Source organism: Urocampus carinirostris, chromosome 8, assembly GCF_059441175.1.
Source record: "Urocampus carinirostris isolate Australia breed hairy pipefish chromosome 8, RoL_Ucar_1.0, whole genome shotgun sequence".
In the NCBI taxonomy this organism is placed as follows: Eukaryota; Metazoa; Chordata; class Actinopteri; order Syngnathiformes; family Syngnathidae; genus Urocampus; species Urocampus carinirostris.
Window position 1 is genome coordinate 35,747,765 of NC_142356.1, and position 26,917 is coordinate 35,774,681.

At 39.8% G+C, this 26,917-nt stretch overlaps 1 protein-coding gene across 3 annotated transcripts in view; it reads left to right on the forward strand.

Moving 5' to 3' along the window:
- The window catches only part of cabp2a (calcium binding protein 2a), a 35,737-nt gene extending 9,097 nt beyond the window's left edge, over nucleotides 1-26,640 (forward strand). Inside the window, exons 1-7 of one of the 3 annotated variants that reach the window (XM_088342517.1) lie at nucleotides 2,558-3,031; nucleotides 3,912-4,133; nucleotides 15,099-15,129; nucleotides 15,201-15,335; nucleotides 22,670-22,779; nucleotides 22,858-23,005; nucleotides 24,678-26,640. In XM_088342517.1, coding sequence (XP_088198643.1) covers nucleotides 2,984-3,031; nucleotides 3,912-4,133; nucleotides 15,099-15,129; nucleotides 15,201-15,335; nucleotides 22,670-22,779; nucleotides 22,858-23,005; nucleotides 24,678-24,703 — 720 coding nt within the window. In that variant the 5' untranslated portion in view covers nucleotides 2,558-2,983 and the 3' untranslated portion in view covers nucleotides 24,704-26,640. Of the gene's footprint in view, nucleotides 1-2,557; nucleotides 3,032-3,911; nucleotides 4,134-15,098; nucleotides 15,130-15,200; nucleotides 15,336-22,669; nucleotides 22,780-22,857; nucleotides 23,006-24,677 lie in introns of those variants that run through there. The other 2 variants (XM_088342519.1, XM_088342518.1) reach the window with 2 other exon arrangements.
- Nucleotides 26,641-26,917: the final 277 nt, after the last annotated feature.

The window sequence follows — 26,917 nt, forward strand, 5'->3', positions numbered from 1 at the left end:
ATTAGTTGTTTTAATTTTGTGTTTTGTTATGGAATGTAAAATTTTACAGAATGAAAAAAAAAACGTGAAAGGCACAAATGCGCAGAAAAGGGTGATTATGGCAAACATGGCAAAGATTAAAAAAGACTGAAGCGCAGTACTGGTGTCTTGCAATAAACTTTTTTTTTCTGAGCTCTGAGATTATACATGATACCATCATTGCCCCTTTTTTGTTTTTATGTTTTGTTAGAGTTTTTGTGATGTTCCGTATATTTCTTAATAATACTCCCGCCATTCTGCGCATCTTTGACCCCTAGCTGGATCAAGCAGACAGGAAACCCATAGAGGTGAATAATAGATGTAACAGCTGGCGGTAAACTTATTCATTTTAAGTATTGTTGAACACTAGCATTTACTGTTGAATGAAACCAGTTCCAATCTTGTTTTGAAATGAGTGAAGCTAAAAGAAAAAGGGAAAACAATGTTAAAAAGAAATAAAAATATGTTACATGTTACGTCACAACAAAGCAATTTCGAAGTGACTAGGTGGTAGGTAGAAAAAATAACTCCAAGAAGAATTGTTCCCATGCCCCCACAATAGGAGTGAAAGGGGAAGGAAAAAGATAAACAAGGGGAAGTGGGTTTGTGAAAAAGGAAGTAACGGGATTATGCCCATTGTAATTATTTGGAATACTCGCAAACGCAATTTATATGGGGTTGTTTGTTTGTCTCTTGACATGTAAATGATTTCAGTTTTCAATAGTCTGGCTAGGATCAGAAATCAATTTTGAACCAATGTGAATGATAGTTTACATGCCTAGAGACAGACCAACGCATTGTATAGATAGCATTTGTGAAAATTACGATTACATGTGTGCTTGTAAAGATCGAATAAAGGAAGATTTCAGTCATGTCAATCACCAAATTTACTAAAGTACCAAGTTTGTTTCCTCCGTGCTCCAAAAGTGAGCTCCATTTGCTGCACCTCGTGGGTTAACTAGATAGGCTAGTATGTTCAAATACAATATATATATAGATGGATATGACTGTGTCCACTATCTATAGACATTTATGCTGCCAGAGTAGAAAATAAAATGAAAATGTTTTGGAGAAATTAACCAATACACATGAGGTTTTTTTGCAAGTAAACCAGAGGTTGTGTAAATAAAATTCTCTCTGTAACACATGTTGGCCAGGGGAGAAATGGGCCCTACCAGGCTGTACTTGCCTAAGACACGCCACAGGAAATAGTACCCCAACAACGTGGTTAAGGGATCCAACCAATCTAGCAAGCAACCAACTATTAGTCCCACAGTGGTTTGTGGCATGAATATATCCTTCGTCCGCACAGGGAATTGGATTGCTCAAATGCACATATATATATATATATATATATATATATATATATATATATATATATATATATATATATATATATATATATATATATATATATATATATATATACACACAAGTAAACGGAAAATGAAAGGACTTACCCAACTATCGCAATCGAATTCTGTATCTCCGGTGATACAGGAACTTGTTAACAATGCTGGGTATTGGAATAATCTGAATTGAAGAAGAAAAACTGGCTAAAACCACGCAGGACATGCAGCCCTTAGGGACGGGTAGCCCACCTCTGCCTTAACTGGATATCTGTGCACATTTACATGGCTTTGCATAATCGAAATATTGGCAATTGGATTTTTACCTGCATGTTAATGTACCCCTTGACATTGGTCAGGATGATACATCACAGAAATTTTGCAGGTTTAATTGCTTTGGATCTGAGTATTTTTTAACCTTACCACACAGCAGACTATCCAAATCTACTTTGTCATTCAAGAAAGTGGCTGAAGCCTTAACGCAGAAATCCACTCTCTCTATTTTCATTGTTGGTATAATGTCAACACCACATTCTATAAAATATTATGAAAGGCTAACTGATGGTTTAATTCCTACACATGTATCCACCCTGTGACTGGTGGTCAGTGGGATGTGTTAGGCTCTGCTTTTGTCCGTCACAGATTGTTGGTGTGAAGTACATAACAGATAATTGGGCATTTTACAGTCAATCATGCTTCATTACGGATAAAGGGATTAGTCTAGTTTTTGGTACCAGTCCTAGCACGTGCCCTACATTTAGGACATATTTTGGTGAACACATGCCTCGTTTGTAAAAGAGAAAACGAAAAAAAAACGAATTCTATTTGTCCTTCTACATTTGATTTGTCATAATGTCCGAGTCTTACAATTGCATGTTGCTTGTTTGAAAGAGGAAATAAAATCAGGCATTTGCTCTCATGTCCAACATAACTCTAATCTGAAACGCCGGGGATTAAACTGGCAGACAACTCCCCATCCGTGATTCTGCCCACAACCCTCCCAACCCCCCTCTCGACGGCTCTCGTGGTCAAGCCGACTTGTGCCAGCATCCTCATTTGGAGACTATAAACATGAAGTCCGAGAGTCGTGTAGAGCTGGGAAAGTAGGTGGGATGGATTAGATTAAGTTGGTCCAAATTCAAGAGATCACTCGCGATAGAGAGGGGTGACGGATAGATTGAGCAAATGTGTTTGTGTGTGAGAGAGAGAAAGAGTGAAAGAGAGAGAGTGAAAGAGAGAAAGTGAGAGATAGGAGATGAGAGAGAGATGTTCATGTCATGCAATCAGAGATTGCAGGTTCTCTTAGCCCAGATATGGCCAAACCCTTCAATAGTGACCTATCACTCTTCACAGACCACTAACAATTTTTACCCTTTTCGTTTCAAATATTCCATCTAATAGGGACCATTATCTGAGTTTGATATCAGATACAGCACCATGGGGATACATTGGCCTTATTGGCACCATCAGAAATCTGGATTGTAGCATTTCGCACAAGAGAAGTGTGCTTCGTCGGTTTTAAGGAACAATTGTATGCGCAGGATGTAAAACCTTGTTGGAATTTGAACTTCAAAGTGACTTTTGAGGAAGGACTGAGGACAAGGGGGACGGTGGTTATGGGAAATATCAACAAGACTTCTAGAAAAAATAGTGCAAAAAGTAAGGTAAGGATCTTGCATATACAGGAATGTTCTTATATTGTAATTAAGTTGTAACACATTTCTAACTTATTCAATAATGAATGTCAAATTATCTATGCTCATATTTTATAATTAGGTACATAATCATAAGTGATTTATAACCCTAGTAAAATGTGAAATTCTAGATGAAATATTCTAAACTTTATCAAAGTTTAATCAATTTAGAATTTTAAATAGATATACAGGAGTCTTCATATTTCTTAATTAGTTAGCAATAACATATTTCGAACTCGTTCAATAGAAAATGAGAAATTCCCCCCCCAAAATTTTTATTTGACTTGAAGTTTAATTAGATTGATATTTAGAATCCATATACAGGAATTCAAAAACTTATTATTATTATGTTATGATAATGTTTTGTCATATTGATAACATGTTCAAATAAAAAATCATATTCAGTATTAAAATGAGAGGGACATTGTGTACTATTTAGCACATTCTAGTGGTTAAAAAAAATTAATTTATCAATAAACAACACACATTTGTTTGGAAAAAAAGAAGTGAAAAAACAGGAAATATTATATAAACGTGATTTTTTTTTCAAATACTCGCAGGCACAGAAATTTGCATTTATTTGACATAACGTCTGGCTCACCTTGAAGGAGCTGACATGATTGTTTGGTCACTTTGAGTCTTCGTAGTTTGTATTCTCTCTTGTGCTTTGTCGCACTTGTTTTCAGTTGCACCACACCATACAGCGACATATAGTTCTAGTGGTCAAATCTTACACTGTGTCCCTTTAATAAATTGGCTAAAACTAAACTAAAATAACTTGCAGAAAGGTAGCCATGCATCTTTCCCAGTTGCATTAGTTCATTATATTAATGGAGTCCCCTCTCTTAAGGGGCTATCTCCCGTCAGACAAAGTGTGTCCCCGCTGGCCCCGGCCGTGCTCAGGGGGCCCAAGGAAGGGGCCGAAATGGATACGGAAGAAGAAGAGGAAAGAAGAAGCGATTCGGAGTTTGACGAGCCGCTCTGCGCCCTGGTTAAGAACTGCAATATGTTGCACAACATTGTGGGGCCCGCTTGTGTCTTCCTCAAACGGGGCTTCGCTCACAGCCAACTTGTATGTATTTTTATTTTACAACTCGTATGTATGACTTAGGTGTTTCATTTTAGTTGACATACAATAGCAGTTATTGGCCCCATTGAAACTAATACTCAATTGTCACTTTCTATAATATTAAATGAGCCAACAGTACCCGGTAAAAAGATTTTAAGCATTTATGTTCTTCAGTAGAATTCATTTTGATCTTTTTATAGAAAATGTTGGCTTGGATAGGGATGGGCACGAACAGGCTGTACTTGCCCAAGACACACCACAGGAAATGGTGCCCCTACAACCCTAGTGGTTAAGGGATCCAACCAACCAATCAGAAGCACAAAGTCATTTTTCTTCTCTACCTCTTTATAATGTGTGTGGGGCGTCACAGTTATACTGTTAAGTGTGATTTTTAAAGAGTGATCCATGAGCCGTGAATGTATTTGTTTGAATACATAAATAATTCGAATATGGATAGGAAAATGTCCAAAATGCAAATTCCTGTATGGGACAAAGAGCCATTAATATGTCAAAAAAGTAAAGAATATGTCACAAAAGCAAAGGACGTAACGTCATTGCCACCACGTTAGTTTTTAAACAAAAATATGAAGGCCACAAGAGATGCAACATGTATTGTACGATGTAATAGTCACTCATTATTTCGGAACTTATTAGTTTTCCCCAGTATGAGTTTTGTCACACGCCGCTGCCAGTTAATGGTGTGGTCCAGCTCCTCATTGAAGAGCCGGATGATGCTGTACACCAAAAAACACCGGTGACTAGATGATAAGGGTGCTGTATCTGAGTCAGATGAGGAATCCTCCCCCGCTACTGGCATCTGGAAAACCAGTACTCATCCGTTACATGTCAGGGAGCAAACCCCTACCCAAAAGAACATCATGGAGAGGCCAGTCTGTACTTGCTCAAAAGACACCACAGAACGTGCTGCCCCTACAACTCTAGCAGTTAAGGTGTCCATGAACCATGGATGTATGACTTCTGCACACATCTTCTCTGGAGGCATAAAAATGAACCTCTACGCAAGATTTACATCATAGAGATCAATAACAGGCTTGCAGCACTAATTGAAAGAAAGCATTAGAGAGGTAGTGTAGTCACAGATTACGTGCAATTTACTGAGTTATGGTCCATTGGGACATGAAAAAAGCCTTGAATGTCGGAGGCGTTTTATAAAAGGTCTCATAAAGAATATGTTGGTAATATTTTACAACGTGTATTATGTTATTCATGTATGGAAGACCAATCCTACCATATGTGTAACTAACTGTACTAATAAGAAAACAATGAATGCCATATAGATAAATGGAAAAAGGGAATGTGTTAATTTGTTCATCCATTTCGTCATTTTTTTATTTTGGTATTTTATGTGGATTTTGTTGAATATTTTTGTTGTGTATTTTGTCGTTTATTTTGTCATGTAATTTTTGTGTCTTTTGTCACAGCAAAATGTTATAATTGAGGGGGAGAGTCACACATGCTGAGCTTTTCACTTGTACCTGATTGGTTTATCACTGATCAACCAACAGGTAAAAAACTAAAAACTGGTCCTACTCCTTACTTGAGTAACATTCTGTCGGGACGGAATACTTGGCAAAATAACTTCGAAAATATGTGGCAAAATAAATGACAAAATCCATGACAAATAGCAAAATACACGACAAAATAGAGAAATAGACAACAAAATATGCATATATATATACAGTATATATATACAGTATATATATATATGTATATATATATAGAGATAGATAGATAGATAGATAGATAGATAGATAGATAGATAGATAGATAGATAGATAGATAGATAGATAGATAGATAGATAGATAGATAGATAGATAGATAGATAGATAGATAGATAGATAGATAGATAGATAGATAGATAGATAGATAGATAGATAGATAGATAGATAGATAGATAGATAGATAGAAAGATAGATATATAGATATGTATATATCATTTTTTTGTCCATATTTGTGTGGCTGTTTCAAAGAAAGGGCAACTTGGAAAATATCGTTGGCATTACTGAATCTTTATTTGTTTTTTGTTTTTGTTTTATGCATTGGGGTTAGGAAGACATTTTCCTTTACTTTTAAGAAATCTATAATTTGACTTTTGGCATGTGATATCTACTTTCAAACTTATTATGTGGTAATGGCTCTACTAATGTAATATCAGGCCATTATTGTGTAAAATGTCCTTTTAAATTCAGTATTTTTTGTTAATGGTTCCTACAAATTCTTCAGATGTTTGTGAGGCCATTATGACATGAGAAATTTGTAAAAAGAACCAAGCCACTATTGCAAGGAATAAACGTTTTAATTAACAAGTCGCTAGTTAACAATTGTTTGGACAAACGTATTATATGGTATCAATACTAATTATTTGGTGATTTAAAAAATAGGACAGATTAAGTGCAACTTTTCCAAATCAAACAGTTTTAAGCCTTTTTTCGAAAACCAGTTTATGGTCAGTAATGCCATTTTCACCTGCTGAAAAGGAAATTACAGCTCGCAAGACCTATTACTTCTATAAATAGATTGTATTAGATACAAAAGTTTTATTAATATTTAAATGTAAATTGACATTCTTTCATTTTAAACCACTTTTCCTCGTATAGTCTCAACCAGGTGATTTATGTACAGAAAAAAGTCATTTTAAATGACATAAATTACTACTATTAAGGAATTTAAATTCTGGTTCATCAATTGGATTGTATTTATTGTCATTAATATCAACATTGTTAAAACTTTGTACGCAACTAGAATAGAATAGAATAGAATATACCTTTATTGTCATTGTTACAAAATGGGTTAACATATTGTGACAACGAAATTGGGCATGACACTCCAGTTTTACACATTCACAGTGAGGTATGAGCCAAGAAGATAAAGGAAGAGAGAAGATAAGGTTATAAAACAAGGGGGATAAGGCTATAGTTATAATTTACATGGTATTTACACAAGAAATGTCGGCATGTGGGATGTTACATACAGTGTTATCGTGATACCGTTGGTATCGTAAGGGTTGTGCAATATTGCATTTGGTGCAAAGTCATCATAGTGCAAAAAAATAGTCAGCATATGCATTGGTGCAAACATAGACATCATACTGCAGAAAAAGGAAATGGTCAGACATTGTGCAAGGTGAGCAGTAAACGTAGTGCAGTCGACATGTGCAAGAACATAGACATGAGTACCATTATATTCGTATGAGGTAGTGTTGGCACGAGTTTTCAGTTTTTTTGTGCGGTGTCTGTTTTGAGCAGTGAACAAACATAGTGCAGTGAACAAACATAGTGCAGACAGCATGTACGTGAGTACCATTTTACATTCGTGTGAGGTAGTTTTTTGCAACAGTTTTCAGTTTTTTGTGCGGTGTTTGTTTAGGGTGGTAATGGCTGTGGGGAAGAAACTGTCTCTGAGTCTGTTTGTTTTTGCTTTGTGTGACCTGTAGCGCTTGCCGGAAGGCAGCAGGTCGAAGAGGTGGTGGCCGGGGTGAGAAAAGTCCTTGATGATGTTTTCTGCTCTGCTGAGGTAGCGAGAGCAGGCAATGTCCTCCAGACTGGGCAGAGAGCAGCCGACGATTCTCTGGGCTGTTTTGATGAACCTCTGGAGCTTTTTCCTGTCTGCTGCTGTTGTTGTTGTTGTTAGATCGCTTCAAGTCGTCTAAAGATGATCTTTAGGAACGACATGGAACGCTTCGGTTGTGTTACGAGTTCCGCGAATTCGGATCCAACTGCCCATCGTTGACGGTCCGCGATGAAGGCGGGGCAATCGACCCATAGGTGTTCGGCCGATTCCTCGCTCTCCCCACAAAGTCGACAGATGTCGGTGGCCGACTTGCGGAGGAGGAATTGCCAGCGTCGAAGCAGCTGATGGTGGCCGCTCCGAAAGCGGATGAGGTCTGTGCGTTCAGCTTTGGGTAGTTGTACCGAAGCGTTCGTGTAGCGGGTGGGAGACGCATTCGTCGGCCATGTGGCCGTCCACAGGACACCACGTGGAGGTTGCGTTCCTTGTCCTGCTGTCTGCTGCTGTGCACCCAGCATACCACACCGTGATGCAGTATGTTAGAATGCTCTCCACTGTGGCTTTGTAAAAGGATTTTAGATTATTTTTCCTGAAGTGCAGTCGCTGCTGGGCCTTCCCTACCACCGCTCTGGTGTTTGCAGACCAGGAGAGGTCGTCGGAGATGTGCACACCCAGAAATTTGAAAGAGTGGACTCTCTCTACACAGTTTCCTTTTATGGTGAGTGGTGCTGGATTCCTGCCATTCCTTCTGAAATCCAGAATCAGTTCTTTTGTTTTTTTGGTGTTCAATATGAGGTGGTTTTCCGAACACCACGTTGAAAGTGACTCCACCTCATCCCTGTATGCCGCCTCGTCCCCTTCAGAGATGAGGCTGATCAAGGTGGTATCGTCAGCGAACTTAATTATAGTGTTTGTGGGGTGGGTCGGTGAGCAGTCGGAGCTGTATAGGGTGAAAAGCAGGGGGCTCAGTGCACAACCTTGGGGGGAGCCAGTGTTCAGTGTTAGGGTGGGAGAGACGTGGGTACCGAGTTTCACCGACTGTGGGCGGTTGGAGAGGAAGTCCATTATCCAGTGGCAGATGGAGGGAGAGAGTCTTAGGTGTGCAAGTTTCTCCACCAGGATCTCCGGGATAATGGTGTTGAAGGCTGAGCTGAAGTCCAGAAAGAGCATTCTGACATAGCTCCCCCGGTGGTCCAGGTGTTTCAGCACGGTGTGAAGTGCTGTGTTTATGGCGTCGTCAGTGGAGCGGTTTGCCCTGTAGGCAAACTGGTGGGGGTCCAGTGTGAGTGGCAGGGATTTTTTGATGTGCCGGGACACTAACCTCTCGAAGCACTTCATGACCACAGAAAAAAAGGCGGAAAAAAATATTTAAAATGTATTGCTTAGAAACTGGTCCAGGTATTATTGATAATGCAATGTTTGCAAATAAAAAAAAGAGTATTGCAGGGATGGCCCACCTGGATCATTATCAAGCTCCCACACAGCTTGCCCACAAGTTGTAATTTTGTTGGCGAAGAGAAACCTCCAAAACATGCACGACATTCAGCCTTAAAGGACCGGGTTGGCCAACTCTGGAATAGTGCAATAAAAGAAGTGCAACAGAATTCAGCAGCAACAAAGAAAGAAAAAAACCCAAGCAAGAAGATATGTTTGCATAGTTTTAAGTCATGGAGAGAAGTGTCCTTTATAATGTTTATGGATCTGCTATGGTATCTCAAGCCGGTATCGTATATGAGCTTCTGGGCTGTTTTGATTACTCTCTGTATGAGTGTTAATTAATCGCATGAGCATTTATTCTAATACGAGTGAAAAAGGGGGTGCGTTGAAACACACTAACAAACATGTTGGGATTGTGCAAAACCTCTACTAACAATCGCATTTAGCGGCAAATTGCCATCAGTGTCTAGTTCATGGATGTGTACATTCAAAATCAGCATAAAAAGAATGAATATTGTTTGATTTTAAGCCCTTTTACACTAAACTATAGGCAGTCACAAAAACAGAATAGGTCTTTAATGTTATTGATAACAAATATGATGAACATTGTTTGCAACAAGGTTAGACATGACAGTCCAGGATCTCATCTCATCTCATCAGCCGTACCGCTTATCCTCATTAGGGTCGCGGGGGGGCTGGAGCCCATCCCAGCCATCTCCGGGCAGTGGGCAGGGGACACCCTGAACTGGTTGCCAGCCAATCGCAGGGCACACGGGGACAGACAACTCACTCGCTCATTCACACCTAGGGACAATTTGGACCGGCCAATCCACCTGAAATGCATGTTTTTGGAATGTGGGAGGAAACCGGAGTGCCCGGAGGAAACCCACGCAAGCACGGGGAGAACATACAAACTCCGCACAGGAAGTCTGGAGCTGGATTTGAACCCATGACAGGTTCCCATGACATGAACTGTGCCGCACAAGCGCTAACCACTGCGCCGCCGTGCTGCCCACAGTCCAGGATAAACATGCAAAAAAGACAGAAAAAAGAAAAATGCGATTAATATGCAAATATATTTACCTCACTACATACTGTACATGTAGTGCTAGGAGACTGGACCAAGTTGAGCAATTCCTTTAGTAGTAATAATGCAATTAAAAAAAATCAACATAAGAAAAGTACAATGAAAAATAGTGCATCGTAACATTAGTGCTGTCAGGGGGTGTCAGACAGACCCAAATGTAGGACACAAGGCGACATTGAACAAGGGATGTGATCAAATGCCAAAAGGGGGGTGTTTATTTCACAACAACAAAAAAATACTTTATTAGAGAGAAGGTAGTGTAGGACCGGAACTGCTGAGGACGGAAACCTGAGGGGGTCTTTGGATGGTAAAAATCTTGAAAGGGAGATTTAGGAATACTTTAAAAAGAAGGTCGGATTAGAAGGTCTTGCGACGAAGAAGGAAGGCTTGAGAAGGAGACTAAAGGCGGAATCATGGGGTGGCAACAGTCTTGAAAAGGAGACTGGAGAATACCTTTAAGAAGAATGTTGGAGTGGCAGGTCTTGGAGCGGATGATCTTGGAACAAAGAGGGAACTGACAAAGAAAGTCTTGGGAGGAGAAGTTGGTTGTCTAGGCAAGTGAATGTTTTTAGGAATTAAAACCAATCAGCTACGTGAGGTGGGAGCTCGGAGTATTTATGGAAGATGTGGCTGATTGTCTGATTAGAAACACCTGGGGAGAGAAATTGTGAATTAGACTGTAAAATAGAATAATTCTGACATCTCTTGGAGAAGGAGAAGGACTGCAAGTGCAAACCATGACAGGAGTTTGTCAATGGCAGAGACTTGTACATTGTTTTTGTATTCCACAATCATTTCCATCTTGGACTTTACTGTTATTGTTACTTCTTCCACTTTTCCATCCGCTTATCTTCAACTAGCTCGGTACGCATTATTATGGGCAGTAAAAGGAAATTAAAAAAACAAAAACACAATAAAATGAGATATGCTCCCTCTCTAATACAATTAAAACGACGCCTATTAACTTAATTGGAAGAAGAGATTGCGCATGGCATGATCGCCATCTACTGTGTAATTAACCTTCCATTTTTTTTCTTAGCATTATTTGGGTGGGACAAAAACGGGTTGGCGATCCCATTTCGCGTTCAGAGCCACTGGTTGAGAAACACTGATGCATATACATGTATACTGTACATACACTTAATGATTATCTACATCCATGTGTTTTACTAGGTGACCATTTTTTCTGCATTGTTCAGTTTGCTCTGGTCTGCTAAAAACAAATTAAAAAAATCAAAATAACACTCAAAAAGCACACCTACGAATTGTGTGCAGGTGAAATATTGTGTGTTCAATGAAACCGGACGAAATTGGTTTATGATTGAAAAATGAAAATGCAATAAGCTTTCGTGATATGTAATACAATTTTGGGCCTGTAATCTCCTTGTGTGGTCCCTCCACAACCTTTAATCCAACGGCGGTATTATTCGTGCTGGTAAGGCTCCAACCTTGCAAACCATATCGTGAACAGCTGTATCCTTGTGTCATCTCAATCACTCAAATTTAGCTACGGCCCTCGCAACTGCGGACATTTGCAGTGGTCTGAGAATTACATGAGAACAATTTGTTGCATTATGACAATGAAATCCACATTAAATCGGATGCTCCAGATCAGGTCTATAGAGTCGGGGACCGCTTTGGGTTAGAAAAAAATTGGCCTATGGGCCAATCCGGGAGACATATACACATTTTTTCAATCATGAAAAAAAATACATGCAGACATCCATCTACATGTTACCTTTCTTTTTTTCATTTGAAATAGATCCTTTCATGAAATTGATTTTGAAATGTTCACAAATAAGGACAAATAATATACAGTGTCCCTTATTTCTCTATTTAAAGTTGTAGGATTGCTGTAGTTGTATTTCTTAAGCATCTTTCTATTATTTCAGTTTATATTTGTATTGTTACGAGGGTTTTATTTTGTAGAATTTCTGCAGCCAGATGTTTGTAGTATTTTGGAATTAAATTTGTGTATTACTGTAGTTTTCTTTTTGAAGTATTTCTCTAGAATTTCCATAGCAGTATTTTGATTGTGATATTTTTTGTAGTATTTCTGTAGTATTTTTGTATTGTTTCTAGGACGGAATCTTTGTGGTGTATCTCTTGTATTTTACTAGTATTACTGTAGTACATTTTTTGCAGTATTTCTGTTATACTATTTTTATAGTAGTATTTTTGTCGCTTTTCTGTCTAAACATTTCAGTGGTAGTATTTTTTAGATGGTAGGGCGCCCGCTCCGAGACTGGGAGGTCGCCGGTTCAAGCCACGGTCGAGTCATACCTAAGACTTAAACATTGGTACCCGTTGCCTCCCTGCTTGGCGTTCAGCAATTATACCCTCCAGGGGTTGGAATTGGGGGGTTTGGTCACCTAATGACTCCCAACACCTAGGTTGGGTTGAGCGAGGGGCTGGGAATCCACTCCTCTGAATCAATCTCCCAAAAAGAGTCAGAAATGACTCTAGCCACCTCCCACTAGGGGGATATGGCTGTGGTATATAATATATAATATATATATATATATATATATATATATATATATATATATATATATATATATATATATATATATATATATATATATATATATATATATATATATATATATATATATATATATATATATATATATATATATATATATATATATATATATATATGTTTGCAGTAACCTTGTGGTTCTATTTTTGTAATATTTGTATAATAATTTCTATTATTTCCAAAATAAAATATTTGTAGTGTATCAGTAGTATTTTAGTACTGAAGTCTTACTGTAGTTACATTTTATTCAGTTTTTCTGTGATAATATTTTGGAGTAGTATTTTTGTAGTATTTCTGTTGCAACAGTAGTAACATTTTTTGTACAATATTATTACTGTTCTTGTATTTCTATAGTAATTACATAGTCTTTTTGTAGTATATCTGTAGTATTTTCGTAGTATTAGCGTAGTTATATTTTTGTATTATTTCTGTCGTAATATTTCCGTTGTAGTATTTTTGCATTCTAGTATTACTATCGTGGTATTTCTGTAGTATTTTTACATATTTCAATAATAGTATTTTTGTGTTTTTGGGGTATTTTTGTAATATTTCTGTAGTTGTATGTAATAGTGTTTCTGGTCTAATATTACTGCAGTAGTATTTTTGTAGTATTTCTATTTTTTTTTTTTTAGAAGAATGATATAAGAAAGAAAGAAGAATAATATAATAGGTCCCTGTTTTCAAGCACCTTTTTTGATATTTAGTTTTGTAGTTATTTTATTGTAGACACAACATACAGCACAGAAAAAATTACTTCCTGTTCCTCACCTGCAAACATGCAATAAATAAGACAAAATACATTTAACAGCAAGATTGAAAAATAAAAGTATGCATAAGAAAATATCAAAATACTTAATTCTTAGAATAAAACATGTGTAAAATCTACCCTAAATTTAAATAGAGCAGTTTTCCATTGATTAAGCAGAAAACAGAGGGCCGGAGGACAGCAGGAAGAGAGTTCAGAGTTACTCACAGCCTGATGAAGAGTAACAAGGCCCGAAGCACGGTCGTTAGCTTTGTTACTTCTTGATGATGAGGTTTTTTTATTACAGTTTCTGCAGATGAAATGAGTCATAACATTAGCTTCTCTGCTGGCTTTGATCACTTTAATCTCGTTGGCAGCTCGCTCTGTAGACTGCCCAAAGCATATCAAAGAGCTTTCTTTTCAATTTACATAAAATACATTTTAGAATATCACAATACATTTTTACATCCATTTTAACAAGAGATCGTATAGTGTAATTATCATTATCATTATTATTAATATTATTATTATTATTATTATTATTATTATTATTACTGTGAGAATATTGTCAGACACTAAATTGGTATGTGGTAAAGAAACGGTTGTCGACCACTGATTTAGAAGGCTGCTAAAGCTTTTCCTTTTTTCTCCACCTATAGTGTATGTAAAAATGAAATGATATGATCTGCACTTCGACATGTAACACGGACGAGCCGGGATTCGAACTGGGATCCCTCGATCCCAAGATGAGCGCTTTACCTCCTGAGCTACTCCCTTCCCAAACATGTAAAACACTTAAAAAAAAAAAAAAAAGACCAGGATTTAGCACACTTCAACCGTTAATTCTGTGCTCACTTTAGCCCCATTGATTTCATTGTTCCTGTATAAGACTACGCCACCTCCCCACGCGCTGTCTACCATTTGCTGCTAGTGACACACAACCAAATATGCACATGTAAACTGACCTCATGATTCCAGTATTTTATTCTATAGTTGTAAATTCAGCTTAGATTAAGTATACAGGTACACAATACTAGGCATATCTGCATTAGGAGAAATTCAGTGCTTATGTACTCTGTGTTTGAAAGTGCACCACCTTAACTGTATTGATTTGTACACTGTAGGTAAATATTAACACGCCCACCCAAATCTGAAAAGCAAATCGATCAAGCATGGATGTTTTTTTTTTGACATGGGAGGAAGCAGCGCCCGGAGAAAACTGACTCTGGCACACAAGACAATATGTCAACTCCACTCAGGGAGGCTATTAGCTGGAATTCAACTCAGGACCTATAAATATAATGAGCATGTGCGTGTGTGAGTGGGAGCAAAACTATTTAGCTCCAGGCATTAAAGAAAATCCCCCCTCTAACATACCCGATTCTAATCGTCATGATCATTCTTGGGTTTCTGTCTCACTTGGCAATGAGATGGAGGAGGGAAACATTTATAATCACATACAGTTCGATTTGTGTGCGTATTTTATATTTGTGACAATGCATTTTTAGGACATGTATACGCGTAATTTTTGTAGCAGTGACAACATGTTATGTGTATATTTTCCAAATGCTTTACTACTCTCTTTACCTCTTTTCGTGCACTATTCGGCCTCAATCTACACTTGGCAGGACAGAGACCTACGGCCTGAAGAAATGGAGGGTATGATTACTCTTATTAATCAAACCGGTACAGAAAAGCCCAATTAATGTCTAACATACATTGTTTTACAGAGCTGCGGGAGGCATTCAGGGAGTTTGACAAGGACAAAGATGGCTTTATCAGCTGTAAAGACCTTGGCGAGTGCATGAGGACTATGGGATACATGCCAACAGAAATGGAACTGATAGAGCTGAGCCAGCAAATCTGTAAGTCCCCCATTAACGCTGATGTAGTGATAAGCCATATATATATATATATATATATATATATATATATATATATATATATATATATATATATATATATATATAGTAACCGCGGTGTACCTGTCGCACCAAAGATCTACATTCACACTGGACCGGATGATGAAGTTTTTTTATTACAGTTTCCACAGATGAAATGAGTCACAACATTAGCTTCTCTGCTGGCTTTGATCTCTTTGATCTCGTTGGCAGCTCGCTCTGTAGACTGCCCAAAGCATATCAAATAGCTTTTTTTTCAATTTACATAAAATACATTTTAGAATATCACAATACATTTTTACATTTATTTTAACAAGAGATCGTATAGTGTTTTTTTTACAATGAATTCAACATAATTTTCTTTAGTCTGAATTTTAACCAACATCATCCTTTTTATATATATGAGAAAATAGGAATAAGAACAATAATGATTATAAAAACTGATACAATTTACCTGCAGATGAAATGAGTCACAACATTAGCTTCTCTGCTGGCTTTGATCTCTTTGATCTCTATAAGGGGAATGAACGTTTTAGCACAACAGAAACAAAAATAAATCCAAACAGCTTGACAACATCAATCACATTACTGTGCATGTTGAGAGATTTGTCAGCTGTGGTTATAATGTTTAAAATTAACTTTTTTTGTGGATGTGTCTTACCGTTGGCAGCTCGCTCTGTAGACTGCCAACAAAACCCCGCCTTCCGGTCACATGTCAAAAGCCAAAACAAACCCTACCCCATACCAGCAGGTGGCACTGTTGGACTCATCATTGCAGGACACTAACCAAAAACTATACACATATTCCAGCAGGAATTTCCATAAAACAAAAGTTATTATTACATCCGTTACATATATATATATATATATATATATATATATATATATATATATATATATATATATATATATATATATATATATATATATATATATACATCCATCCATCTATTATCTTCCGCTTATCCGAGGTCGGGTCGCGGGGGCAGCAGCGTTAAAAGGGAAGCTCAGACGTCCCTATCCCCATCCACCTCCTCCAGCTCATCCGACGGGACCCCGAGGCGTTCCCAAGCCAGCCGAAAGACATAGTCTCTCCAACGTGTCCTGGGCCGCCCCCGGGGCCTCCTGCCGGTGGGACATGCCCGGAACACCTCCCGAGGGAGGCGTCCAGGAGGCATCCTTATTAGATGCCCAAGCCACCTCAACTGGCTCCTCTCAATGCGGAGGAGCAGTGGCTCTACACCGAGTCCCTCCCGGATGACTGAGCTTCTCACCTTATCTCTAAGGGAGAACCCAGCCACCCTGCGGAGGAAACTCATTTCGGCCACTTGTATCCGGGATCGAGTTCTTTCTGTCATGAACCAAAGTTCATGACCATAGTTGAGGGTAGGAACGTAGATCGACCGGTAAATCGAGAGCTTTGCCTTTCGGCTCAGCTCCCTCTTCACCACGACAGACCGGTACAGGGTCCGAATGACGGCAGACGCTGCACCGACCCGTCTGTCGATCTCCCGTTCCATCCTACCCTCACTCGTGAACAAGACCCCAAGATACTTGAACTCCTCCACTTGGGGCAAGACCTCCTCCCCGACCCGGAGGGAGCATACCACCCTTTTCCGACTGAGAACCATGGCCTCGGACTTGGAGGTGCTGATCCCCATCCCGGCCGCTTCACACTCGGCTGCGAATCGCTCCAGCGAGAGCTGAAGATCACGGCCTGAGGAAGCCAACAGCACCACGTCATCTGCAAAAAGCAGTGAGGCAATGCTGAGGCCCCCAAACCGGACTCCATCCCCGCCAAGCCTGCGCCTAGAAATTCTGTCCATAAAAGTTATGAACAGAATCGGTGACAAAGGGCAGCCCTGGCGGAGCCCAACCCTCACCGGGAACGAATCCGACTTACTGCCGGCAATGCGGACCAGACTCTGGCACCGGGCATACAGGGACCGCACAGCCCGGATAAGACTGTGCGGTACCCCATACTCCCGAAGCACCCCCCACAGGGCCTCCCGAGGAACACGGTCGAATGCCTTCTCCAAGTCCACAAAACACATGTAGACCGGACAGGCAAACTCCCATGCACCCTCAAAGACCCTGAAGAGCGTATAGAGCTGGTCCAGTGTTCCACGGCCAGGACGAAAACCACACTGTTCCTCCTGAATCCGAGATTCGACTTCCTGGCGGACCCTCCTCTCCAGTACCCCTGAATAGACCTTACCAGGGAGGCTGAGAAGTGTGATTCCCCTGTAGTTGGAACACACTCTCCGGTCCCCCTTCTTAAAGACGGGAACCACCACCCCAGTCTGCCAGTCCAGAGGCACTGTCCCCGATGTCCACGCGATGTTGCAGAGGCGCGTCAACCATGACACGCCCACAACATCCAGAGCCTTAATGAAGTCCGGGCGGATCTCATCGACCCCCGGGGCCCTGCCACCGAGGAGTTTTTTGACAACCTCGGTGACTTCAACCCCAGTGATACGAGAGCCCAACCCAGAGTCCTTAGGCTCTGCTTCCCCAGAGGAAGACGTGCCGGTGGGATTGAGGAGGTCTTCGAAGTACTCCGCCCACCGATTCACAACGTCCCGGGTCGAGGTCAGCAGCGCCCCATCGGCACTATACACAGTGTCGATGGCACACCGCTTCTCCCCCTAAGACGTCGGATGGCTGACCAGAATTTCCTCAAAGCCGTTCGGAAGTCGGCCTTCATGGCCTCGCCAAACTCCTCCCATGCCCGAGTTTTTGCCTCGGCAACCGCCAAAGCCGCATTCCGCTTGGCCAGCCGATACCTGCCAGCTGCTTCCAGAGTCCCACAGGCCAGGAAGGCCCGATAAGACTCCTTCTTCAGCTTGACGGCATCCCTCACCGCCGGTGACCACCAACGGGTCTGAGGGTTGCCGCCGCGGCAGGCACCGACTACCTTACGGCCACAGCTCCGATCAGCCGCCTCGACAATGGAGGCGCGGAACATGGTCCACTCGGACTCAATGTCCCCCGCCTCCCTCGGGACATGGGCGAAGTTCTGTCGGAGGTGCGAATTGAAACTTCTTCTGACAGGAGATTCTGCCAGCCGTTCCCAACAGACCCTCACAACACGCTTGGGTCTGCCGGGTCGGGCCGGCATCTTCCCCCACCATCGAAGCCAACTCACCACCAGGTGGTGATCAGTTGACAGCTCCGCCCCTCTCTTCACCCGAGTGTCCAGAACATGCGGCCGCAGGTCCGACGAAACGATGACAAAGTCGATCATCGAACTACGGCCTAGGGTGTCCTGGTGCCAAGTGCACATATGGACACCCTTATGTCTGAACATGGTGTTCATTATGGACAGACCATGACGAGCACAGAAGTCCAATAACAAAACACCACTCGGGTTCAGGTCAGGGGGGCCGTTCTTCCCAATCACGCCCCACCAGGTCTCACTGTCATTGCCCACGTGAGCATTGAAGTCTCCCAGCAGTACGAGGGAGTCCCCAGGGGGCGCGCTCTCAAGCACACCCTCTAAGGACCCCAAGAAGGGTGGGTACTCCGAACTGCTATTTGGTGCATAAGCACAAACAACAGTCAGGACCCGTCCCCCCACCCGAAGGCGGAGGGAGGCTACCCTCTCGTCTACCGGGGTGAACCCCAACGTACAGGCGCCGAGCCGTGGAGCAATTAATATGCCCACACCAGCTCTGCGCCTCTCACCACGGGCAACTCCAGAGTGGAAGAGAGTCCAACCCCTCTCGAGAGGACTGGTACCAGAGGCCAAGCCGTGCGTAGGTGAGTCCGACTATATCTAGTCGGAATTTCTCAACCTCACGCACCAACTCGGGCTCCTTCCCTGCCAGAGAGGTAACGTTCCATGTCCCAAAAGCCAGTTTCTGTAGCCGGGGATCGTCGCGCCAAGGACCCCTCCCTTGGCTGCTACCCAGCTCTCTACGCACCCGACCCCTTTGGCCCCTCCTACAGGTGGTGAGCCCATGGGAAGAGGGTCCCACGTCGTCCCTTCGGGCTGTGCCCGGCCGGCCCCCGTGGGTAAGGGTCCGGCCACCAGGCGCTCGCCAGCGGACCCCACCTCCAGGCCTGGCTCCAGAAGGGGGCCCCGGTAACCCGCAGGAGGGAAATCGAGGACCAAAATTTTGTCTCATCATTAGGGGTCTTCTGATCTGCGTTTTATCTGGCCACTCACCTAGGACCTGTTTGCCATGGGAGACCCTACCAGGGGCTTAAAGCCCCCGACAACATAGCTCCTAGGATCATTGGGACACACAAACTCCTCCACCACGATAAGGTAGCAGATCAAGGAGGAGTATATATATATATATATATATATATATATATATATATATATATATATATATATATATATATATGTATATATTGGATGGGAAACGTCACTGCACAGGCAATTTCAGATCTCTCTTGTTCAATCATATTCAAGTCTGAGCTCTGGCTTTGCAACTCATGGACATTCACGTAGCCACTCCTTTAATATTTTGGCGATGTGCTTTGGGTAATTCAGATTCAGATTCAGATTCAGATCTACTTTATTGTCATTCTAGTACACGTGTATACAGAACGAAATGTCGATACATCTGACCCGCACAGTTTCCTTGAATGTACAGATATAAATAAAATGTTGTATTGAGTTGGAGTATTGAGTACTAATAATATACTAAATAATTATGGCTATGTATAGTATTTTACAGTAGCGCAAATAGTGCAAGAGGAGCAGCTAACCAGATGTGCAAAATGGGCAGTCAGGTAAACAAGTCAGGTAAACAGTAACAATAACACTGTAACAATAACGCTGTAAGTACAATAGTGCAGAGAAACAGATGTGCAAGGAGTGGCTAGCTATAAAGAGCTGTCCTGCTGGCAGATGAAATCTGGAGCAGGTTTTTATCCAAATGTTGCAGTTATATTTACTTCTAGCCTGACTAGTATCTCAGTTACTGCTGCTGAAAATCCACCCAGGCATTGCCACCACTATGCTTCAGTGCCTGGTGATGAATGGTGACTTTTTTCCGTCTGGCATCAACGCTAAGAGTTTTCAACCCTTTCTCATTAGACCAGAGAATCTTGGTCCTCATGGTCTGTGAGTCCTTCAAATGCCTTACGGCAAAACCCAGGCAGGCTATGGTGTGCCTTTTTCTAAGGAATTGCTAGCGTCTGACCACTCTACCAAGTGGGCATGCGTGTTGGATTGCATTGTTACCCCTTCTGGAAGGTTGGCCTCTCTTCACGGAGGAACACTGGAGCTTTGGAGGATTGACCATGTTAGACCCTTCTAGGCCAATCACTCAAATAGCAGGCGAGCTGTAGAAAGAGTTCTGGTGGTTCCAAGCTTCTTCCATTCATGGATGATGGGGGTCACTCGCGCTCATTGGGAAAGCAGCAAAAATAATCCTGTAACCTTACCCACAATTGTTCTTCGAGACAATCCTGTCTTGTGGGCAGTGTTAGGCGCCTTACTGAATAAAAAAAATCAGTTATAGTTACTACTTCCTTCATTTAAAAAGTAATGTGTTACCCCCAGATTACTGAAACACAAAAGTAGCACATTACACTAAAGGTAGCTATCCAGTTTCAAACTACTGTATGTACTGTACTCACATTGAAGCCGACCCCCTAAAACTAGCCACACAATAAAGAAAATAGAAGAAAACGTGTACACCAACCTGTGGCTTGCACAATCTTGAGAGCTTGCAAACTCGCACAGACATTTTTTGTTTGTTTTTTCAGACCATTCCTTCTCCCTTTCTGGGTAATGTCCGAGACATTTTGTTTTTTTTCAGGGATGGTGTATGGCAAAAATACTTTAACAAATACAGTAAATAGTCCAAAATTCAGCACTCTTTAACGGCAATTTATGTATTTATGTTTGCCTCGAGGATTCTGTTGAACCATCAAAGAACAAAAGCCATCATAGTTGATGATCAGCTTTTGAAAAATATCGAAGTAACGCGCCATGTTGTGATGACAGTTAAATTACAAAATTGTATTAATTAGATTACTTGTTACCAAGAAAAGTTATAGCATTCCAGGAACGTGTTTTTTTTTTTGTTACGTGTTACTCTTAGGTCTGCTTTTATTTCCTTTGACATCATTGTTACATTAACCCTTATGGCATATTATGTACATTTTTATCCATTTTGTATTTTCAATCAAAGAAAGAGCATTGATAAGTAAACTGGGGAGCTCAAATGTTCAACGGATTGTGAGAATATGTGGATGTTCAAAATGGCACTGTGCTGCGATTTACATGCTATTGCATTTGGGAGCCAACCATATACTATACATAAAATGTGCTATGTACATTATTTGGACATATAGACATTCATTTATCATAAACCTTCAATGCATTTGCCAGGATTTTGGTCTTTTCCCCTTTAGTGCTGAGGAGTCAATTGTATGCAAAGTAAAAAAAATATGTTGAGTGGCGCCAAAGTCCAAATATAATAATAATAAATACAATAATATTTAATTTTGCCTGCAAACATCTTCCTTTACGCTTGCAAGATATGGACTCTCACAGTAAAACTGGAAAAGGAAATCCAGGCCATGGAGTTGCGATGCTACATGAAACAGTGTGCAACACCGTCATAGGTGACATTGGACCCTACGAAGAACTGTTATCAACTGTGCGAAGATGGAAACTACAGTGGTATGGTCACATCACAAGGTCATCAAGACTGGCCAAGATAATTCTCCAGGGCACAGTCCAAGGAAGCAGGAGAAGAGGAAAACAAAAATATAATTGGTTCAACAACATTAAGGAATGGACTGGTGCCAACTTTGCCACGACCCCAAAAACAGGAGAAATGCAGAAGTCCGTTGCTTCCTAAATAGTGCCCAGACGACCCATGCAGTTAAGGGATCTGTGAACCGTGAATGCATAAGTTCATTGTTTTCTATGAAAAAAAGAAAGCACATTTTCAAGAAAGGTAAAAAATATATATTTTTAAGATATATTCAGGTTTTTTTTTATCATTGTGTTTGTTGTGTTTTTGATTTTCTGATTTTGTTGTTCTGTCTAGGTTATTTGTTTTTGTTTTGTATTGAAATTATTAAATATTACTCAAATGTTTATCGTATCTTAGTACAATCTGTTTAGACTCTGTAGACTCTACAGTGTAATTGAAGAACTTTACTTAGGTACCACAAAAAAAACAGAGCGCAGTAATTTGTCTTGAATGAATAAAAAGAGAAGATCATCTCAAGGGTCCAAGAAAAAGAAAAGGGGGAAATGCTTTAATCATGTATATGTTGGAGGAGTAAGTACAACATTCACCTTCTTCCTTGTTCTCCACGAGGTGGCGGCAGAGTCGACTTTGAAGACTTTGTGGAATTGATGGGTCCAAAAATGCTGGCTGAGACCGCAGACATGATAGGAGTTAAAGAGCTGAGGGACGCTTTCAAAGAGGTAACAGAAGCACACAAATGCTGTTTTAAATAAAATCCTCCATTACCCACTGTAATAATAATGATGGCCTTTTGGTAGTTTGACTCCGATGGCGACGGCCAGATCAGCCTCGGCGAATTGAGGGAAGCTATGAAGAAATTGATGGGCGAGCAACTCAACCATCGCGAGATCGATGAGATTCTTCGTGACGTCGACCTCAACGGGGATGGCGAGGTCGATTTTGAGGGTCAGTTTATGCATTTATGCAAGATGCTGTTTTTATCACCTTGTTTTAATCTAACGCGCTGTCATGTTCTGGTAAAGTAAACTTCTAGCTTAAAAAAGAAAGAGCTAGGGGTCTTCTTTAATTGGTTACATTTTGAATCACTACACAGATCACAAAGTTGTTGATTTGAGAAGGTTTCAGAAAATGAGTATTCTTCATTATTGAAACTACAGAAATTTTTTGATTTGTCAGCCTCATTTTTTTGGACATTAGTATAAAGACAAGGTTGGAGAGTGACTTTGTGTTTGTTACCACAGTTTTTTGTTAGTGTAGCAAGAAAATGGTAAAAGTAAGATAAGGCCTTTTTCTAATACAGTTCAAACGCCAATGTAAACTCCAAAAGAGAACACCTTTAACAATGTCTAAAATTCACTTTCAAGTTAATAATGGTGCTCAAATGCTTCCACAAAAACATTTAAAAAAATCTTGAAATATTTTTTTATCCATCCTTAAAAATAATTTCAATATTTGGCAGCACTTATAATCCTATAAAACATTATATAGTCCAATGCAGGGGTGTCCAATGAATTGAATTGAATTGAATTGAATTGAATCGAATTGAATTGGATTGAATTGAATTTCTAGGAAATCTAATTTCTAACTAGCATGAGGAATCTATGAGATTGTCATCGTCTTTAAAAACAATGTTTAAATGGTTGACTTTGCATATTTTAAAACTATTTACTAATTTGTATCAACATAATAATAACATTGTAACAACAAGGTATAAAACATAAGTTGCTATATTAGAAATGCATTTCAAAGTGGTAGCTCTTTGCGCTAATCATTAACAAAAAATAGGTCTCAGGTTTAAAATGGTTGGTGACCCCTGGTCCAATGTATTAACCCTAGTCCTAAGATTTATGTAAAAAATATAAAATATGTAAAAAAGAAAATCATCACTCCAATGAGTTTTCTTCCTCAACACAAAGATAGTTTTACTCGTTTTAAACAGCATTTTTCTTATTTCAGAGTTTATTTCAAGAATATATATCAAATAAGAAAATTAATACTTGAAGGTGCTTTCCGTAACTTCAAAATATTTTATTTGCTGACGTCATCTTCTGGCTGTAATTATTATTGCAGCCTCTATCAAGATCCCTTTGCTGCACATGCAATTATGTAAATCTTGGGACACACTTGTATAAACTCTTCCTTTTTCGTCTTTTTGGGGTTTGGGTTGGCATTTGGACTGTATTTAAAACAGACCCATCCTTAAGTTCACCATTTTCATCCTAAAGTAAAAGAAAAACGCGAGCGCGCGTGTGAAAACACCCTCCTCTCCCCATTCCCACGCCTCCTTTCCTCCAGTATAATGCGCTCCGTGGCCGAAACACAGAGTGTAAAAGTAAAATAAAAGCAGATAGGCGCTGTGGAAACAAATATACAAAGTCTCTTCGAACTCATTTGGCCATTGTCAACACATACTCAATAGAGAAAATATATAACTTTAAACTTTTAAAGACACCTCAAAATACACACCACACCCTTAGAATTAGTCAAATGATTTATGAAAATCTGTTGGGTTTAAGAATATACAAGTATGCCAAATATTATGGCCAGTGTTTAATCAGTACAAGTCCCATTTGAAAACTGTATGGATCTTGAACAATATCAAATTGTCTTTCATCAGAGTTTGTGCGAATGATGTCCCGCTGACCAGACCGTCTTTGCCGCACTGGATATGCGCTACACACTATTCTTGTGATTGTAATTCTTCTGGATATCTGTTCATTTTTGTGTCTCTCCTTACATCCACCAAATGGTGTGAGAGAACCCTCTTCATGTGTTTCTGTTCTGTGTCTGTAATATGACTGCTGAAACGTACGTATACCTTATGAGATTATTTGAAGTTGACTAGCAATGAAAATGAAATGAAATGAAATGATCTGCATTTATATAGCGCTTTTCAAGTCAATGACTTCCCAAAGCGCTTTACATTGTGCTTCACATTTCCCAATAGCGGCCGTGATCTGTGCAGCCATGTAAGGCTGCTAACCTGCTTATTGGGGGTAATGGGGTTTCAGTGTCTTACCCAAGGACACTTCGGCATGTAACACGGACAAGCCGGGATTCGAACTGGGATCCCTTAATCCTAAAACGATCGCTCTACCTCCTGAGCTACTGCCGCCCCAAAGCACACGCATGAGGAGAAATATTAATAAGACCAAACACTCAGGTCAAAAATACCAAATATAATAAAACAATAATTTAGTTGAGGGGAACAAAACCAAATCTTTAACAAAACCATGTTGTATTTATTACTTGTAACATGGCATTCAATTTAAAATACCAACTAAGAAGCAAAAGCCATTGCAAAGTTATGAATGAAAAAAAAATGAAAAAAATAGGAGCAATAATCCATAAAATGGGGATATTTATCTGCCAAAAGACATGTATTAAATTTTCTATTTAAATATTTAATGTATTTCCACCCATTTTATTGCAACACTGTGTTGACATTAGCTGTTGACTAATAAATAGTTTTTCATTTGCTTGTGGCTTAGGTAACAACCATTCCCAATGTGCTTGTTGTAAGAAGCTAAACTCGATTGGTTGTTCCCGGAGCCCGAGCCACAGTGACGCCCCCTACTGGTAGCCAGTAACAAAAAGGCCGCCACCTACCAGGCATATAAGCAATGCTGCTTTATTCACAATGCTCAATCCATTCTCGCAGGGAAACTTACAACACATGATTATAAAGAAAAAAGATGATTCAAATAATTTCCCATTTAACAAAAGAAGAAAAACATAATTTTTGATACAGGGAAAACGTGTTTTTCATTGCAGAGAACCTCATCACAAACAAATTGACATTGCTATGCAACTTTCATTATAAATTGTTGATTATTACTTTGTTTTGAAGAGGAAAATGGAGTATAATTCGACAATGTAAAAACCAGCTATATACAGTGGGATTTAACCAACGGATGCACAGAGGTTCTGAGATTTCTATTAAAAGTATTAACAATAAATATCAAGCCAAACAATTTCCTAATATATTATATTGTTTGGGCCCCTACCATTTCTCAACATTTTGTGAATGAACTATATGAGCATGGATCCATTTCAAATTGGGCCCATGCAGCATGTTATTGTAAGGATATTGTTAGGTTGACTTCTACTTCAATACAAACCATAAAGATTGTAATTACTATATTTTTTGATTACAAGTGTTTCCAAATGGAAATAAATGGTTCTTTTATGAACAAGTATAATCTGAAAATATAAAATGTGCATGTAAATGATACCCCAAAAAATTGGATACGCCTGTGTTATATTTTTTTAGTTTTGAGACTATATCGGAATATACAGTACCAACAAAATCAGTCGTTTTTTTCCTCCTGGCCCGGCCCCTCTGCAAATTGCCCGCGACTCAAAAGTTTGCCCACTCCTGCCTTATTTGGAAAACAACATAAATTGTAAACACTTGCAAAGATGGTTTAAGCAGTAATGTCAGAAGATACTGTCTGTAACAAAGAGTTTTTTTCTCTGTTAAAAAAGATCAAATCCTCTATTTTTACAATGCTATAATATATTGGCAATATGTGTATTTAAAATGAATAGAAATAAAGAACTTTTTGGGGGAGAGATTATTTTTCTGCTTCTTTGTCTCTTTTCTTTACTTATGTCAAAGTCAGGGTCCGCGCGCCACATACTGCCCCCGAAAAGGTTTTCTTCGGCCCCTGAGATTATCTTTATTCATTTTATCATAAACATGAAATCCTTGTTTGTTTGTTTTTCACTGTACACTACTATTGTGTATACTTAATCTAAGCTGTACACTTCATTTTATGGTAGTTTGGTGAATGATTAAAAAAAAAAAAGATATAATTTTTCATTTGATGTCACGGTTGCCAGGGCGCCCAATTG